Below are 15,993 nucleotides of genomic sequence, written 5' to 3'. Positions count from 1 at the left end.
TCTGGGGTTTTTGCCATGCACAGCAAAGTGCGGTGTTGCAGAAATATTTTGTGGGCTGCTTCTGTCTGATAGATAACTTGCAGCTCCACAGGCACAGCTACCAAACATTCATCCAGGCATTTCTTTTAGCACAGCGTCACATTTTGTGCTGCTATCAAGCTGTGTAACATGCTTTCTGTTTTAACATGCTCTGTTGTTTTCTCCTCAAACCATTTCCTTTTTCTCCCACATTTCTTTCAACCGTGGAGATCTTGTGCTATCTGACATTATTTCCTTGTTACAAAACTTCTTCATAAATATAGATGTATATAGTAACAATAGACCTTATTTTTTTCTTGTAACCACCAGTAAATGGGTATCCAGACACCTAGCTAGATATTCCAGTGTGTTCCTAATTGTTAAGATCCAATTAGGCTGTGCCTAGCTAAGAATATCCACAGCCTTATGCACACATATGGTCTCTCTCTTTCTTTCCTCACTCCTTCACATTTACCATGTGGAGTAGCACGCTGGGCTTTTATCATTAGAGGGTTTGGTTCAGATCTAGCTTAAATGGTAAGCAAAATTGAGTTTCAGAAGGTCATTCCAATCATTGCAAGTATTTGCCTAATCTTTAGCATGCTATAGCACAGTCATTACCATTTACAGTATGTTGGAGTTATAGCTTTTAAAATATGTTCATTGTCGCAGCAGGGCACTACCTTGATAGCTCCTGTACTGAAAACCAGTGTGTGGGGACCATACACTGCAGGCAACACAGCCTTACAGATTAAAGGACTGTAGTCTTGGTTCAGTGAGTTAACAGTAGATCATTGTAACAGGGTGAATAAGGCCTCAGGGTGCATTAATCTATACAGAAGAGGCATCCAAAGGGGTTCTGTTACCTTCTCACCTTCTTAAAGAAGGCATTTATGAAGAAGAAGGGCATAGAGCAATGGGGAGAAGGCAGGAGACATTTTTTTTCATAGATGTAGTGCCATAGTATGTATATGCTTAACAGAAGGGGGAAGGGAGGATGCTTTCTTCTGTCTTCATATGATGAAAATAAAAAGTGATCAGGATAGATTTTTGTTATCCTCTGGGCATTAGAAGCTTAAATGCAAAATGCATGACTTATTACATCTAGCCAAATCTTAGGGGTAAATATGCAGTATGGGGAATTAGTTGTCGTTAATTGGACTTAGGAGCTGAATTCCCAGGGTGCTGCACTGAAAGCAATACCCCCTTTGTTTTAATATTGAAACAGGGAGAATCTGGCTCTGTGGTGGATTCATTTCAGTACACCACAGCAGAGCATGCTGCATCATTTCCATCAGGATTTTCAGGCTTTTGTTCTAGGAGCCAGTCTAGTCTGCACATGCTGACAGAAGAAATGATCAAGTAGCAATCCCAAGAGCACAGGCCACAGGTCACACGTCTCCCCTAACACCCTGTTTTAGCTGATCCTTCTAGCAGAGTTAATTGCCACTGGTATAATCCAAAAGGTAACAGAACAACCAGGCTAGTCTACGTGTTCCTGTGAGTAAAACATCTCAAAGGAACGTTCCTGGTGCTCCTGAAGTGCTCAGGGAAATAACCTTAGGAATTACAAACCTCTTATAGAACCTAAGCAGCAAAACCTTCCTGTACCTCTTCATCTATCTTTAAATCACGAACACAGATATATATTTTAAGGATACACTGATGCATGGTTGACTTTTCGTTATTCCTTACCTCTCCCCTCACCTCAATACCTCATGGTCAGTATTTTCCATGAGAATTCTTTTATTTTAAGGGGCAAAGTCACAGCAAAATATCCAGAATGCCACCTTAGACATTTCACCTCTCACTCAATGATTGGTCCCCACACATTCAGAGCAGTTTTATTGTTCAGTGGACTAGAAATGGAGTCTAGACTCTACCCTTTTCACCTCGTGTTGGGGATCGTTTAAATTCATAGCAGATGGCTTTGAGTCATTTCTTGTGGTGGACAGCTTTGTGAAAAGTAGTAACCACTCGTTGAAATTGGTGTTTACTTCTGCAAATAATAAAATATTTCTCTCCACACAAGCCTTGAGATTTTTTTAGATAGTAACATAACTAGTAACATAGATAGTAACATTTCTCTCATTCTTAAGCTGAGAAAATTGGACTTAGGCCCATTAGAACTAGCACTTAGGTAACTAGCTTGCATATGTGTTTGGAAGGTCTTGTAAGGCCACAAGAAGACACTCCATTACAGACACCCAACATTAAGGTAACCAGTGTCCAGTAACTGATGGCGCTGCCCTTAATTGTCCTTTTCCAAGCCCGCCATAGGAATCCGTGCCAGAGAAGCGCTTTGCCACTTTGATCCCTGTTTCAGGCACCAAACACACATCCTCTGTGCAGCGCAGGAGAAAGGCAGCTGCACGGCTTGCTTCAAGCAGCTGCCATTCACGGGAAGGAGCAGAGATGCTCTCATCTCGAGTAACTCGGGAGACATTTCCAGTATGAATCTTTCTGGAGATGTGAATTGCCTGTGGCATTATACACATTTCTGGGAAAAGATTGCCTTCGTGCCCTTGATGCCCGGAGGGCCAGAAGGCTTAGACGTGAGCAGCAGACAGGATTTAGCTTGCATTTGGCACTGAGGATGAAACACAGCACAGAAGAGCTACCAGAGTCCCTTTATTTTATCATCGCTCTGTACAATGGATGGGCGGACCAGCATAACACCGCTGCACCAGGAGGACCTATGGGGGAAATGTGGTGGGCCAGGGACCGCTCCCTCGCCTCAGGGACGAGATGAAATGCAGCTGCGAAAATTCATGGAGAATTCATGTCTCAGCACGTGCTCTGCCCAGAGGCTGGGTGCTGTGCTCCTCCTAAAGACTTCTGCAGGGGGAAGGGAGTGTGCACAAAGCCTGTTTAATTAGGCTTTGTGTGGGAAGGACCAGCTCCATCCCAAGTGGAATGGAGGATTACACGTCTCCTCCAGATGGCAAGATATTTTATTTTAAGGCAAGGGAAAATAAGCAGGTGTGTGCATGGGGCCTACCTGTATTGGTTTTAATCAGCAACTTTAAGCAAACTCAGTGTTCTCATCAGAAAAGGGGAAAAATAAACAGCTGAGCACTGTGATTCATTTACACTTCAAATATACTTTGAGTTGGTTATTCCTCAATTAATCAAATAGCTGGTGTATCCCTAAAGTAGTATAAAGTGACACGCTGTGTGAAATCAATTTTCCCTTCCAAAATCATTAAATTCAGTAGCCTGTGACTACATCCCTGCTAATTCTAGTACCGGTCCTTTCATCCTCCATTAACTTTGGCACGCCTAACAGGCTGTCAAAAATAATTTCCCAGAACGTAAATAATTCAGAAATTAAAAATTAATAAATAATAACAGAGAGCTACTGGGAGATAGACTGGGTCAATTAGTCAGCTCTGCATTCTGTTTCTTCGCAGCAGGGGGGCAGCCACATTCGTTACTGGAATCTTTCCTCCGATTCCTAGGTCTGATTTACGGCTCTTCATTACTGGATCCAGTCAGACACAATTACCTCCATCACTATCTCAGTTCCTAACTTCAAAGAAACACACATTTTCTTGTCTGCTTTTTTTCTCCTTGCAGCAGCCTCAGCTTGACGTCCCTGGAATTTCTTCCACGCGGACTAATTAATAAGACTTTGACTTATCATATTCACTTCTCTTCTTTGATGTCCTACCTTAGTCAATCATCCTATTTAATTAGAATTTCAATGATAACTTTACTTATCTCGTGGCTAGATGTAAATTAAAATAACGGGATTTTAATTCTCTTTCTTACGGGGTTATGACATTTCTGACAGAAAAAGTTTCAACCCAAATATGATGTTATGTACTTTCTGTGCTTGGAGTGCATTCCACTAAATTGTTTTTCCCTTTGCTACAAAATAATTTTGCTTGTTTAACAAGCTCCACTGAAATGGAAATGAACTACAGTTTCTTGTAAAGTAATTTGCACAGGTCCATGTTGTGAAAGGTTACATTGATATAAATGAATATCATCACTGTGACACGTCATGTATTTAACAAGGAAAGATGATGTGATTTTTAAAGTGGGGGGGGAAGGGGAAGAAAAAGACTCCAGAGAGACAATGGACCACAGGACTTCTTCCTCTGTGCTCTGTTTCAGTCAGCTCCTAGTACATTTGCACGGCTTCTTGCTCTCTTTCCTCATTTAAAGATCTATTCCCGCTGTTTGTATTGGAGCAGCACACAAGATTGGATTCAGATTTAAATGAGGCATTTCTGAAAGACATACCTACTGCTGCTCAAAGAAATGTATCGTGGCTGAGAGTTAACAGGAGCAGTACATCCCTCTGCCAGCGCTTTCTTTCTCTCTTTTGGCACCCAATACGTGCTTGCACACGGGCTTGCTTTCCTTCCTGTGCCTTTGAGAATTTGCCAGTCTATGACACTGACTGGACGTCGACAGGACAGAGGCAAATAAAGGTGACAACAATCACTCCTCTTTAAATTGAAGCTTATCATGCAGGAGAACCCGTGTGACTGCAGAGGCTGCCGAATCATAGGATCGATGGGAAGAGGCTGGTGGAACAGCAGAATCCTAGTAGGGCTTGGGAGATCCATGGAAGGGAGGCATGAGGGTCACGAAAGCAAAGAATGAGGATTTTCAGAGGTCCAGACAGGCTCGTCAAGCCTTACCCATGTTGGTACTTGTGCTTTTACTGAAATGGACTTTTCCATGTGAGGATGTGAATGGTTATGTACATAGACAGGGATTTTCAGAGGAAAGGAAAGTAAGGAGAGAACTGTGTAAAAAGAAAGCAAGGATGGTTAGCATAGCAAGAAATGGTCTTAAACTATGAACAAAGCAATCTTTTCAGTATGTTAAATGGAACATGGTGACAACTGGCTGGCCCATGCAAATGCTACGCTCATCTGCCACCAGAGATGGTTATCTTTCCAGTCATCTTTGTCAGAAAAGAGTTCTCTGGTTTCACACTGACAGTAAGCAAATACATCCTGGAAACCTCATGGTTTCCTAAGGAAAAAGGCTGCATCCGCAGGCCCTATGCTTCCACTTTCCTAGCAGGGAAAAAATGCTTTTTATAGCTGCCACTGGTCCATTTCCAAGATGGTGGGCTGTGCATTTGCTATTCCATCCTCTTCCTTGTATTCAGGGAAAGAATGGAGGAGTCAATGAAAGGACTTGGAAAAACCTGCTCCCCAAAGAGGTGGTTTGGTCCTATGAAGAAGTATAAGTAGTGGGGAGAGCTCCGAGCTCCTCCTTCAAATATTATCCCCACGCTAGATTGCACTAAACCAGTTGTCATAAAACTAACATTTGTACATGCTCTCACAACTGACTTTCCTGACAACCCTTTTCCTCTTGAAAGAAACTGAGAACGATTGAAAAATTAGGGCAGAGCATCACTGGCAGTGAGCTGCTGGCATTTAAGTGACAGCTTCTAAATTCACATCGGTCAAGTTCAGAGCCAGTTGAGTGAGCCCCAAAAATACCAGTACTGTTGTTCAATAATAAAGCGGTAACCTGTTGCACTTGCAGCATCGCATCTAAACTGTTCCATCATCATTTATAGTGTTGTTCTTTTAACAATTGGATTCTGTTACACTTTTATATGTAGGCAGGATTATTTAATGGGATTTAATTGGCTTTCTTATTCCCCTCGGGGTTCAGGGCTTAGAAAGTTCATATTAAAGACTCTAATTGCTCTGAAATGTACTTGTTGTCTGAAATATGCTCCAATTTTAAGTATACCCTAAAATCTAGTTCATACATATTTTCTCTTCCTTTGTGAATTAGAAAAATTCTGGTGTCCACAATTTGCACTTAAAAAGAGTCAATAATTACCCCCCCCCCCTTAAAAAAAATTAAAAAATCACAGATTGAAAAGAGGGAGGATGTGGCACGGTGAACTGCGAGCCACGAATCCATCAATAAGGCCAGCAGCACACATCAAAGGCTTCTGAGCGTGTGCTGCTCTGCGAAAGCAAAGCTGAGGCAGCTAACAAGGCGTCCAGCCTTGCATGTTTCACGTGCAGCTCTCTGGCTACAGTGGCACAGCTACGTGTACTTCAGGTGCGCGACCTTTGGGGCCACCCTGCTGCCAAAAGCTGTGTCCTTGCAGCACCTCAAAGAAAAAGAGGGAAGAGGCAGGAAGCGTAACTTTCAGTGCGTACAGGGGCGTAGCACGGGAGGCTCTTTGGGCCGTACCCAGCCCCTCCCACATTACCCTCCCCGTAATCCTACAACATGGCGACGCCCTTGCAGCTCCGCCGCCGTACAGTATGGCGGCGCCCAGCCTGACGTGTCCTTCCGTGTTCCGGAGCGCCGCTATTTCAGTCTCGACGCGGGTGCTTCCGCTCCCTCTTCCGGATCCGGCGGCTCCAGGTATGGCGGCGAGCTACTGTGGGCCGCCGGCGCCTATCGGCGTCCATCCGCCGCCATCCGTTGACCGGCGAGCTCTGAGGGCGGCTCCGAGGGCTCCGCTGGTGGCGGTGGCGGTGGCTGTGGCGAGGGGCTAGGGGCCGCATTCCGGCGGGCGGAGAAACAGGGCCGCCTCAGCGGCCTAGCGGCCGGGGTGCTGCTGTGGGGCCGGCAGCCGCCGTCGCGGTGGCGTCCTCTTGTTGGGTGGCGGCGTGCCCTCATCTGCTGTCAGCTCCGCGGCGGGGTGGGCCAGGAGCGGGCAGCGGGCTGAGTACGGAGCGGCGCTGCTGCGGCCGTTGTCACTGGAGAGAGGGGAAGGGAGGGCCGTGTTCGCTTCAGCGCAGCTTTTGGGCTCGGCGGTTCGGTGCGGATGATGCTGTGGTTTGTGAACTGCCATCCGGAGATCGAGTTCTTAAACCGTTGCTGCTTTGGTTTTGCCTAGTTCAGGTGTGAAAAATGGTTCAGCGCCTGACCTACCGTCGTAGGTTATCCTACAACACAGCTTCCAACAAGACCAGGCTGTAAGTAAGCCAGAGTTGCTAGAAAATTTTCGGTGAAGAAAATTAAGCTTAGAGTTGGATTGTTGCATTGACTGTTTTGCTGCCGTTTAGGTCCCGAACACCTGGAAACAGGATTGTTTACCTTTACACCAAGAAAGTAGGGAAAGCACCGAAGTCAGCATGTGGGGTATGCCCAGGACGGCTTCGTGGTGTAAGTCTTAGGGTTGCTGGCATAAGAGTTTGGCAGCTATTTCTTTCCTTTTTTCTTGTTTTAATGTTAAAATTCTTTTCTTGTTTGATATCTGTTTCATCATGAATTCAAGAACAGCATTTTGTTTTAAATTTTTCCATTTGAATATTGTAAGGTGGAGCTGGTGAAACAGTTTGGAAGCGTAAGGAACAGGTGCTTTTTTAATGTGTGTGATTCTCATTGCTATTATCTGAACCTGTGTGAGTTAACTTTTAACTGGCTGCAGTTGTTTCAAGTTAGATCTAGATTAATCTGTTGCAGGGCTAAAACTTAGAATTTGATCTACTAGGTAGATTTTTCAAAAAACAAGACTCATTTGACTATGATTTTTAGGAAAAAAGGACTGACTTTTGTATTCTAATGCGCTATTTTATTCCCAAACTTCCCTCGTTTGATGCTATTGCCTTCAATGGCAGATCAGAATGTTTGAGTAACAACTTATTTTCAATCAGCTTCTACCTTTATAAAGATTATCGTTTTTAATAATAAGCAATTTAAAAAACAGTGAATGTGTTTCAAAAGCAGTAGAATGGAAAAATCAGCTTTGGAATGCTGCAGGCAGCATGGATACAATGTGTGGCTTCACTTCCTGCCTGTTCAGTAATCAGCTTTAGATGCTGCTGGGGCTTTTTGAAGTCAAACTATCCAAGTCTATTTGTATAATACAGCTGTTACCCAAAATTAGGCAGTGCTCTCATTTTCTTCCAATTTTTGCTTCGTATAGGTGCGTGCTGTGCGTCCTAAAGTTCTTAAGAGGCTGTCAAAGACAAAGAAACATGTCAGCAGAGCCTATGGTGGTTCCATGTGTGCTAAGTGTGTCCGTGACAGGTAAGCATATAGCAAACTAACTCTATTATTAAGGTCACTTAATGTGAGTTTTGAATCTTACTGCATCTTCGTAGTGTAGGCCAATCAAGGGAGCGTGTATAAACAGGAGAGGGAGTGGCTGTTACAAGGGTGGATAGTGATAGGACAAGGGGGGATGGTTTTAAACTAAGACAGAGGAGGTTTAGGTTAGGTATGAGGAGGAAGTTTTTCACACAGAAGGTGGTGACATGCTGGAACAGGTTGCCCAAGGAGGTTGTGGATGCCCCATCCCTAGAGGCATTCAAAGCCAGGCTGGATGTGGCTCTGGGCAGCCTGGTCTGCTGGTTGGTGACCCTGCACATAGCAGGGGGGTTGAAACTCGATCATTGTGGTCCTTTTCAACCCAGGCCATTCTATAATTCTGTGGTTTCTGTTCTTCTGTTGTCCTATGTTCTTTTGCTTTGTCTTACGCAAAGATGTTAGTGAAAGATCATGCTAACCCATTTTTTGGGACCCACTGATGTAGTTGTCAGCATTTTACGTAACTTAATGCAGTTAAGCTTTAAGATGACTTTTGCTAGGCATCCCTTAATGAAGCTTTATTGTGTAACAGCCATGTGTCTGTTTACTTCCTTGATAAAGTTGAGGAATACTGTGTATTACAAACAATATGTCATCCCTGTGAATAGTAATCAAAGCAGATCTCTGGAGCCAGCGGTGTAATGCTGGTTTTTCATCTGTAGTGCAAATGTTGCCAGCCTCTTCTGTTCTGTGAGTTCTAAGCTAAATCACATTAGGTGCTGCTGAAGACAGGTTGTTACAGCTGCAGGTCTTTAGCATAACTTTTCAGTGTTAAGTGCCAGTCTTTTGAGTGTTTCCTACACACTGTGATATTGATAGTTTGCTTTTAACAGATGAGTGCCTGTCTGTCTTTGCCTGAAAGTACACCTCCTTCCCTGCAGCTGGCAGTTCTTTGTCTTTTGTCTGTTGAAGCCTTCCTGGTAGGCTGTTTTTGCTTTTAACTTAAACTCATCAAATAGGCTGTTGATGTATGAGGACTACCACATAGATCTGTCTTCATGGTGGACCTGTATGCCTTCCAGAAATAATAATTGTGTTCAGGCATGACTTAACCTGCCCATCTTTGTTTATGGACGAAGACACTCTAATCCTGGGAGGGCAGCTGCTGTTGTTTTGCTGACTGGACTCATGTCAATTCTCCTGTAATTCTGATGGAGGAAACTGACTAGCTGGTCTCACCTGTTATTATTTTAAGAGCTGTTAAATTAATTTGCTGTTGAGGATTTCAGCTTTTTTTTTTTTTTTTTTTTTCCTTTTAAGTTAGTGAAGCCGTCGAGCATTGCCTTATCTGCCTACAAGGCACTAACCCTACATTTGCAAACAAACAAGGGCTTTTTCCCCAAACCTCCACATTTGTATGCTGCCACTGCCCCTGCTCTTATCTTTTGGTGCTGGCAAGAATGCTCACAGCTTCTTTTAAAGTAATATGGAACTAACACCACACATAGAACATGAAGCATTGGGGCCAACAAAACTAATTGCAGCTTTCTTTTTTTGTGTTCTCAGTTGATTAGATGCTTCTCCTGATGGTGTTGTGCTTCCTTTCCAGAATCAAGAGAGCTTTCCTTATTGAGGAGCAGAAGATCGTTGTGAAAGTGTTGAAGGCACAAGCACAGAGCCAGAAGTCAAAGTAAATCTGTTTGTATTTTCTGCCCAATAAATGAAAGTTCCACTTTCCTGGTGTCTTGTCTTTCTGCATGCTGATGAAAGCTGGTAAGAGCTGCTCACAGCTTGGTAAAGGCAAAAATGGATTTTGATGCAGCAGAAACAGTTAGGATACTGTGTACAGTCAGGGGGTGAAGCAGGCCTGCCTGAACAGGGCTCCCAGCTTTGTCTCAGAATCCCGAGGCAGACTGGAGTAACTGAGCAACCCTTTTTTCATGGCAGCAGCTGTGCATGAAATGACCGGAAGACATCTAAAACAGAAAAGCAGACAGCTGGCTAAAGACTAGAAGACAGTGCCAGATGAAGAGGAGCAGAGCTAGAGTAAGCCAAAGGTAGTTTCTTGTTTGTTTTTGTAGTATGTTCTGCAGTTCACTGCTATTTGAATCTGAGGGTAGAGGGGGATTGTCTGACTTGAAGTTAGTGCTCTGTCTGCTAGACCATTGCGTGGTCTGGATTTGGAGGAAAGCTCCAGCTGCTTTGTTCAGGTCACTTGTCAGGTGCTTCCTGGATCTGCAGCTGCAGGCACCATCCGAGCAGAGCTCCAGGTGAACAGACTAATAGCTCCGAGAATCGGCTTTTAGAGTAGCAGCAGGAAAGGAGGTAAAATATTTGAATGCAGACCTTGATCCCAGACGGATGGCGTTTGGAGGTGATTCTACAATCACTTGGGTCCATTCAGGCTGCGCTTCTGAGAAGCATACATAAGGAATTTTTTCCTGCTGGCTCTGTGCTGGCTGTTCACACTGTGCCTCACTGTGTAGTCTGCTCCTCAGCTAAGAGAGATGTATAATGAGAAGAATGACAAGAAGAGCATGGGATGTTGGGATCAGCTGCCTGCAAGCATGCAACACTTTATCAGCATTGCCTCTGAGTGATGGAGGTGGCTATGATCCTGCACACACCAACACTGCACAGGGCCAAGCCTGCTGTACCCCAGAGATTCATTTCTTCAGTGCCCCAACTCATTACAATGTTCTCAGAGCAGCTCGATGTTGCAGTAAGTCATCTAGTTGTATGAGGCCTTCCTGTCTCATCAGGTTGTGCTGAAATTCCTTCTGAAGGCTGCAGCCTGTTAGAGGCTGCTTTAAGTGCTAAGATTAAACGTGCTGACTTTTTTAGGTGCTGTTACTGTAGTTTACACGGTTAAAACTGTATTAGTTGTTGTCTTCCTGCACTAGTACAAACTTTGGTGCTGTGGTTTAAGTAGGGCAGGCATGGGGCTCTGGGAAAGAGGCAATGCTGGAGGCAGAACAGTTGAAGAAGAATTGAAAAAATGCCATAAACAGGCATTTTATTTAACAGGCAGAAACCTTAGCTAATGACCAGCCGGGATTCTTCCCAACGCTGGGGAAGGACGGTTCCTACCGGGGCGAGGGGCAGTGTTCCGCCGGCTCAGCCGAGGCTGCTCGGGCCGCAATCCCCGTCCCCGCGGCCGCCGAGCGATCGGCCCCGCCCACCCTGAGGGCGCTGCGTGCGCGGAGCGCTGCTGCCCCCGCGCGGCCTGTCTGTCCTGCGGGCAGCGCTCCGCCGCGCTCCTCCCGGCTACTCGGTGGCGACACGTCAGGGCTGCTGGGCCCTGGCAGGTGGGTAAAGGGAATCGTTACTCTCCGAGGAGCGGCCTCGGCTTCCGGATGTTTTTTGCAAATCGAAGGCGTCCGCAGAGAATATCTTACGTTCCAGCGTCGCTTTGCGGGGATTTTGTTGGTTTCATCTTTTTTTTTTTTTTTTTTCGCTTTTCTTCTTTTTACTCGCCCCTGCCAGGACCCGGCTGGCTTTCCGTTTCCGCCTTCGTGTGAGCAAAGCGCCCGGCGGCGCGGTACCGGCGTACGGACCGAGCCGCCGCCATGGAGACGCTGTTCCGGCTGCCCTTCGCGGTCCTCGAGTGCCCCAACATCAAGCTGAAGCGGCCGGGATGGGTGCACATGCCCTCGGCCATGACGGTCTACGCGCTGGTGGTGGTGTCGTACTTCCTCATCACCGGAGGTACCGCCGCGCCGCGCCAGGGGAGGCCGCAGCGATGGAAGTTGCGTGGCTGAACGTCCTGCGGCGCCCGGCGGGCCATAGGATGCGCTGCCCGCCTGCCAGCTGTCGCCTTGGTTCTCCCCCTTCGCTTGAGACTCCAAGCTGACGCTGTGTGTTTGTTTGTTTCCTCGCAGGAATTATCTACGATGTGATCGTGGAGCCCCCCAGCGTGGGCTCGATGACGGATGAACACGGGCACCAGCGGCCGGTGGCTTTCTTGGCATACAGGTAGGAGCAGCGCCACGTACACAAACATGCGTGAAGGAGCTGTGCCAGCTTACCCTGAGCTTCCCAAAAGGCTGAGCCCGTCCGAAATCTGGGCTGTGATTTGCAAATCTGAAATAAAACCGTTAAAATACAGCAAAAACTAGAAAAATTAGATCTTTCAAAAGCTTGTAGGACTGTATATTTTGGTAACGAGTATGTTTTGATCTGGTACTACTTCCAGTTTTTCCTACCTATTTGTTTTTTTTTACTGGGTGCAGATGCATGGTGATATAATCCTCATGCAAAGTGATGGTCTTTTAGCTTTTAATGTGATTGAGAGTCTTGTGACTTGAGGGTTAGAATACATAACATGGATGCCCCATCCCTGGAGGTGTTCAGGGCCAGGTTGGATGGGGCCCTGGGCAGTCTGGTCTAGTATGAAATGTGGAGGTTGGTGGCTCTGCCTGTGGCAGGGGGGGTTGGAGATTCGTGATCCTCGAGGTCCCTTCCAACCCAGGCTATTCTATGGTTCTGTGAACATACAAATACAAAATAGATGTTTGCACCTATTACTGACAATAAGCAAGAAATTGCTTAGTCAGGATCTGGTCTAAAAATACTTAATCTATACATGTTAATTTTTTTTCTCTACGAGTGTGTGTGTGCGAGAATCACAGTTCATATTTTTATTTTTTTAAAATACCAGAACCATTCTGTAAGTCTGTGTCATGCATCGTGTGTAAATTTTGATTTGAGCTGGATGTAGCGTATGACTCAGACTGGGCCGGATTGTTGCAGTGTGCACACGTTGGGCTCCGGCAGGGAATTGACTGGACTTGAGTACAGTTCAGCAGAAACAATGTGCAAGAAGGTGGTATTGACGATTTTAAGGATCTGTGGCAAAAATGAACATCATCATTTCAGTATTAGCATGCGTACATAGCAGTTTCAGTTGTACCACGTCTATGAAGTTGCTGGTATTGCTGATTACAGTAATAGAAAAAGGCTTAGTTATTGTTGCATGCAGAAGATCCAGTTGCATGCCCAGCGTGCAGGTAGCAAAACACTCTGCAGACAGGAGCCATTTTTGCTGTGTGCTGGAACCTGCAGATGTGCTTCACGTGCTGGCACAGTACTCAGAATGGGGTTTGTTCCAGGCTGAGAATTAGGGCACAGCTGCCTAAACATCATGGTGGAAATAAGTTTTGGAGAGCTTGTTGGCCCCAGCTCTGCACCTTGAGTCATCTGTGAAAGCTGGTGCTACTTTTGGAGTAGATATTTCTGTAAGCTGATGAGCTTGCATGGTATCCAATACTGTATGCTACTGTGCATGAAACCATCATGTTCTTGCCCGGTCGCTTTGCAGGCTCTTAGTGGAGGAAATAAATTACATTTAACAGTTTTAATGTAGTTGCGTAATGTAAATTTTCTGAATTTACTTAGTTAGGAAGTCATCCAGCAAAGTTAATAAGTTGAGTAGCTGCATTTTGAAATACAGATAGTTACTTTAAATCTAAACTTTTTCTAACATCCTACCATCTCCCCTCTGTTTTCTTCTCCTGTAGAGTAAACGGACAGTATATTATGGAAGGACTTGCATCTAGCTTCCTGTTCACAATGGGTGGCTTAGGATTCATAATTTTGGATCGATCCAATGCACCAAATATCCCCAAGCTGAATAGGTTTCTCCTGCTCTTCATTGGATTTGTCAGCGTGCTTTTGAGCTTCTTTATGGCCAGAGTTTTCATGAGGATGAAATTACCGTAAGTAGCGTTTTATTCTCTCTGTTTTTCTCCTCTTTTGTGGTGGCAACAGTAAATGTAAGCTTAGCAGGAAATAAAACCAGGTGTTCTAAACATCTGGACCTTGGCTATAAATTGCTTTTCTTCAGTGCTTTTTTGGAGCAACCTATCTTGAACAAAGTGGAAAAGTTTTGGGCTCAGCTGCTCTAAGATTGCGCTGTGGTTCAAAAAGAGGTGACAGATCCTGGTAGGTCAGATGATACGATTGGTGAGTACAAGTTGTAATTAATTTTCAGTTAGACTGAACATGGTGGATGAATCGTTTCTGTTGACAAGGTACATGAAAGGTGGTAACTAAAAATACTGAGTGCAGCAGAAATAGGTTTTCAGAAGTATCCAAGGCAGACCTAAAGTAAAGGTAATGCAGGCTTTTTTTTTTTTTTTCTCTGTTGCTGCAAAACTGAACATAACATTGAAGCAATATACGTGACATTTTGATACATTGATATTCAAAGACTGAAAAGTAGGAAAGATCTGAAACTGTCGGGCTACGTAGTAACCAAATGCAAGAATTCCAATTTCTGTTTTCTCTATTTCTAACTCTATTTTATTTAGAGTAGCCGAAACCAGGAGTTTAGAGATACCAGTAATTAATTTCTTGAGTAGCTCCGTGAGGTGTTGACTTCGTAATGCCAGTTATCACTCCTTTCTTAAATATTTATTTACTCTTCATGTGTATTAAGAAAATGTGTTTCACAATGCAGATGTGTTGGGTTCCTCGGTTGCTGGATAACAACCTGCTGTATATTTTTCTTGTTTCATTGATTATATGTGTTGTGATGGTTGTTTTTCTCAAAATCTTCAAAGAAACAAGGCTGCAGAGAAGTTGAAGAGAAAAAGAGCCCAGAATTGTGTTCAGTGTTGGGGGATGTCAGGACATACTGAATGTCTTAACGCTGGCGGTTTGTGTAAAGGGTACAAATAATGCAGCTTTCCAAAGGTATAACGTGGGCTTCAGAAATTCTAAGCAATTGCTGGAGTTGGATAGAGAGCAATGAGCAGTCTGATCCATTTTCAGGGTTCATTAAGTGACTTGAGGAAGGAGCATGTAGTTAAGTGGGCTGGTGTATACCTTGTGCAGGATGTACGTACTAAATAGCCTTGATATTAAGAGTGTTTTGGCAAGCTGTGGCTTTTGGTTTAATATTGTTAAAGTTCCTCGCTTTTTGAGGCGGTCCTGCCTTTGATTGCTAACTTTTTTCCTAACTTAATTTTGTTCTGTAGGGGCTACTTGATGGGTTAGTACCTCTTGTGATGTGTGAAAGCCCGAGGTGCATTTACTCCTCTTCCTGAAGTATTAAGAAGCAGCAGCAAGAAACAAATTCCACAGTCACTGCCGACAGGAAACAGACCTGAACATGGGAAGCGTCTGAAGAGAGTGCTCTCTGCAACCAGTCTTAAACTACTGATGGCTGATTTGTCATTTTAAAACAGCAGTTACTTAGTTGTGTTGTTCTTGTTTTTTAATTTCCAACAAAACAGAGAACCTGTCTTTAGCTCTGCCTTGAAATGAATATTGCCCCTTGGTTTTACAGTTTTTTGTTGCAAGGTCTGTCCCTTCTTTCTTGCATGGGAGAATTGTGTGAATTGGACAAGAAACACCTGAAACGTTTTCCCAAGTTAAGTCTGAAAATAAATAACTTTGGATGCTTTACAGTCCAAATGCAATGTGTCTGAAATGATTTCAAAGGCACCTTTTGCCTTATTATTAATGGCTTCGTATGAGTAATTCCAGACGTGCACGGGGAGAGGCAAACTGTATGAATGTGCTTTTGTTTGTAAAAAAAATGTATGAAAGAAGCCAAATAAAACTTATTTTCTAAGAAGTTATTTGAATTTGATCTATTTTCTGAAACTTTTTCTCGAGTATGCGTCACGTATTCTGCATCCAGGCTTGATATGCTCTGCTGTACCATGAATGCATAATTTCTGCTTTATTTTTCATAGTTGGTCAGTTTGTGTTTTTTATCAATATCAAGGGCAAGAGACCTCATACTTTCTGTGCACTTGTCCTGTATCATAACGACATTATCACTAATCAAATTAATTTACTTTTGTAGCTGCTGCATTTCTGTTTGAGAGTTTAGGCTCCAGCTTGTTTTTGTCTTCATTTAAAAGACTGAATGTTACCACCATGCTTCATTAAAATGTGTTTGGGGGTAGGAAGGATCTAAACTGACAGAAATGTTTTTTCTGTGAGCCACGTGAGTTTGAGGCACTATTTTTATCTGTATAGTAA

At 44.2% G+C, this 15,993-nt stretch overlaps 2 protein-coding genes across 2 annotated transcripts; both read left to right on the top strand.

Moving 5' to 3' along the window:
• Positions 1-6,860: 6,860 nt before the first annotated feature.
• Positions 6,861-9,734, top strand: RPL34 (ribosomal protein L34). The gene is made up of 4 exons (XM_079534945.1): positions 6,861-6,941; positions 7,032-7,131; positions 7,895-7,998; positions 9,608-9,734. The coding sequence occupies exons 1-4, from the start codon at positions 6,877-6,879 to the stop codon at positions 9,690-9,692; spliced, it is 354 nt and encodes a 117-aa protein (XP_079391071.1). The 5' UTR covers positions 6,861-6,876; the 3' UTR covers positions 9,693-9,734.
• A 1,833-nt stretch (positions 9,735-11,567) lies between these two features.
• OSTC (oligosaccharyltransferase complex non-catalytic subunit) lies at positions 11,568-13,719 on the top strand (the record flags this gene model as incomplete). Its single annotated transcript, XM_079534308.1, has 3 exons — positions 11,568-11,706; positions 11,880-11,973; positions 13,518-13,719. The coding sequence occupies 3 exons, from the start codon at positions 11,568-11,570 to the stop codon at positions 13,717-13,719; spliced, it is 435 nt and encodes a 144-aa protein (XP_079390434.1).
• Positions 13,720-15,993: the final 2,274 nt, after the last annotated feature.

Source organism: Tetrao urogallus, assembly GCF_951394365.1.
Source record: "Tetrao urogallus genome assembly, chromosome: 4".
NCBI classification, from domain to species: Eukaryota; Metazoa; Chordata; class Aves; order Galliformes; family Phasianidae; genus Tetrao; species Tetrao urogallus.
Note: the sequence above shows the minus strand (reverse complement) of the source record. Positions and strands in the feature narration are given on the sequence as shown.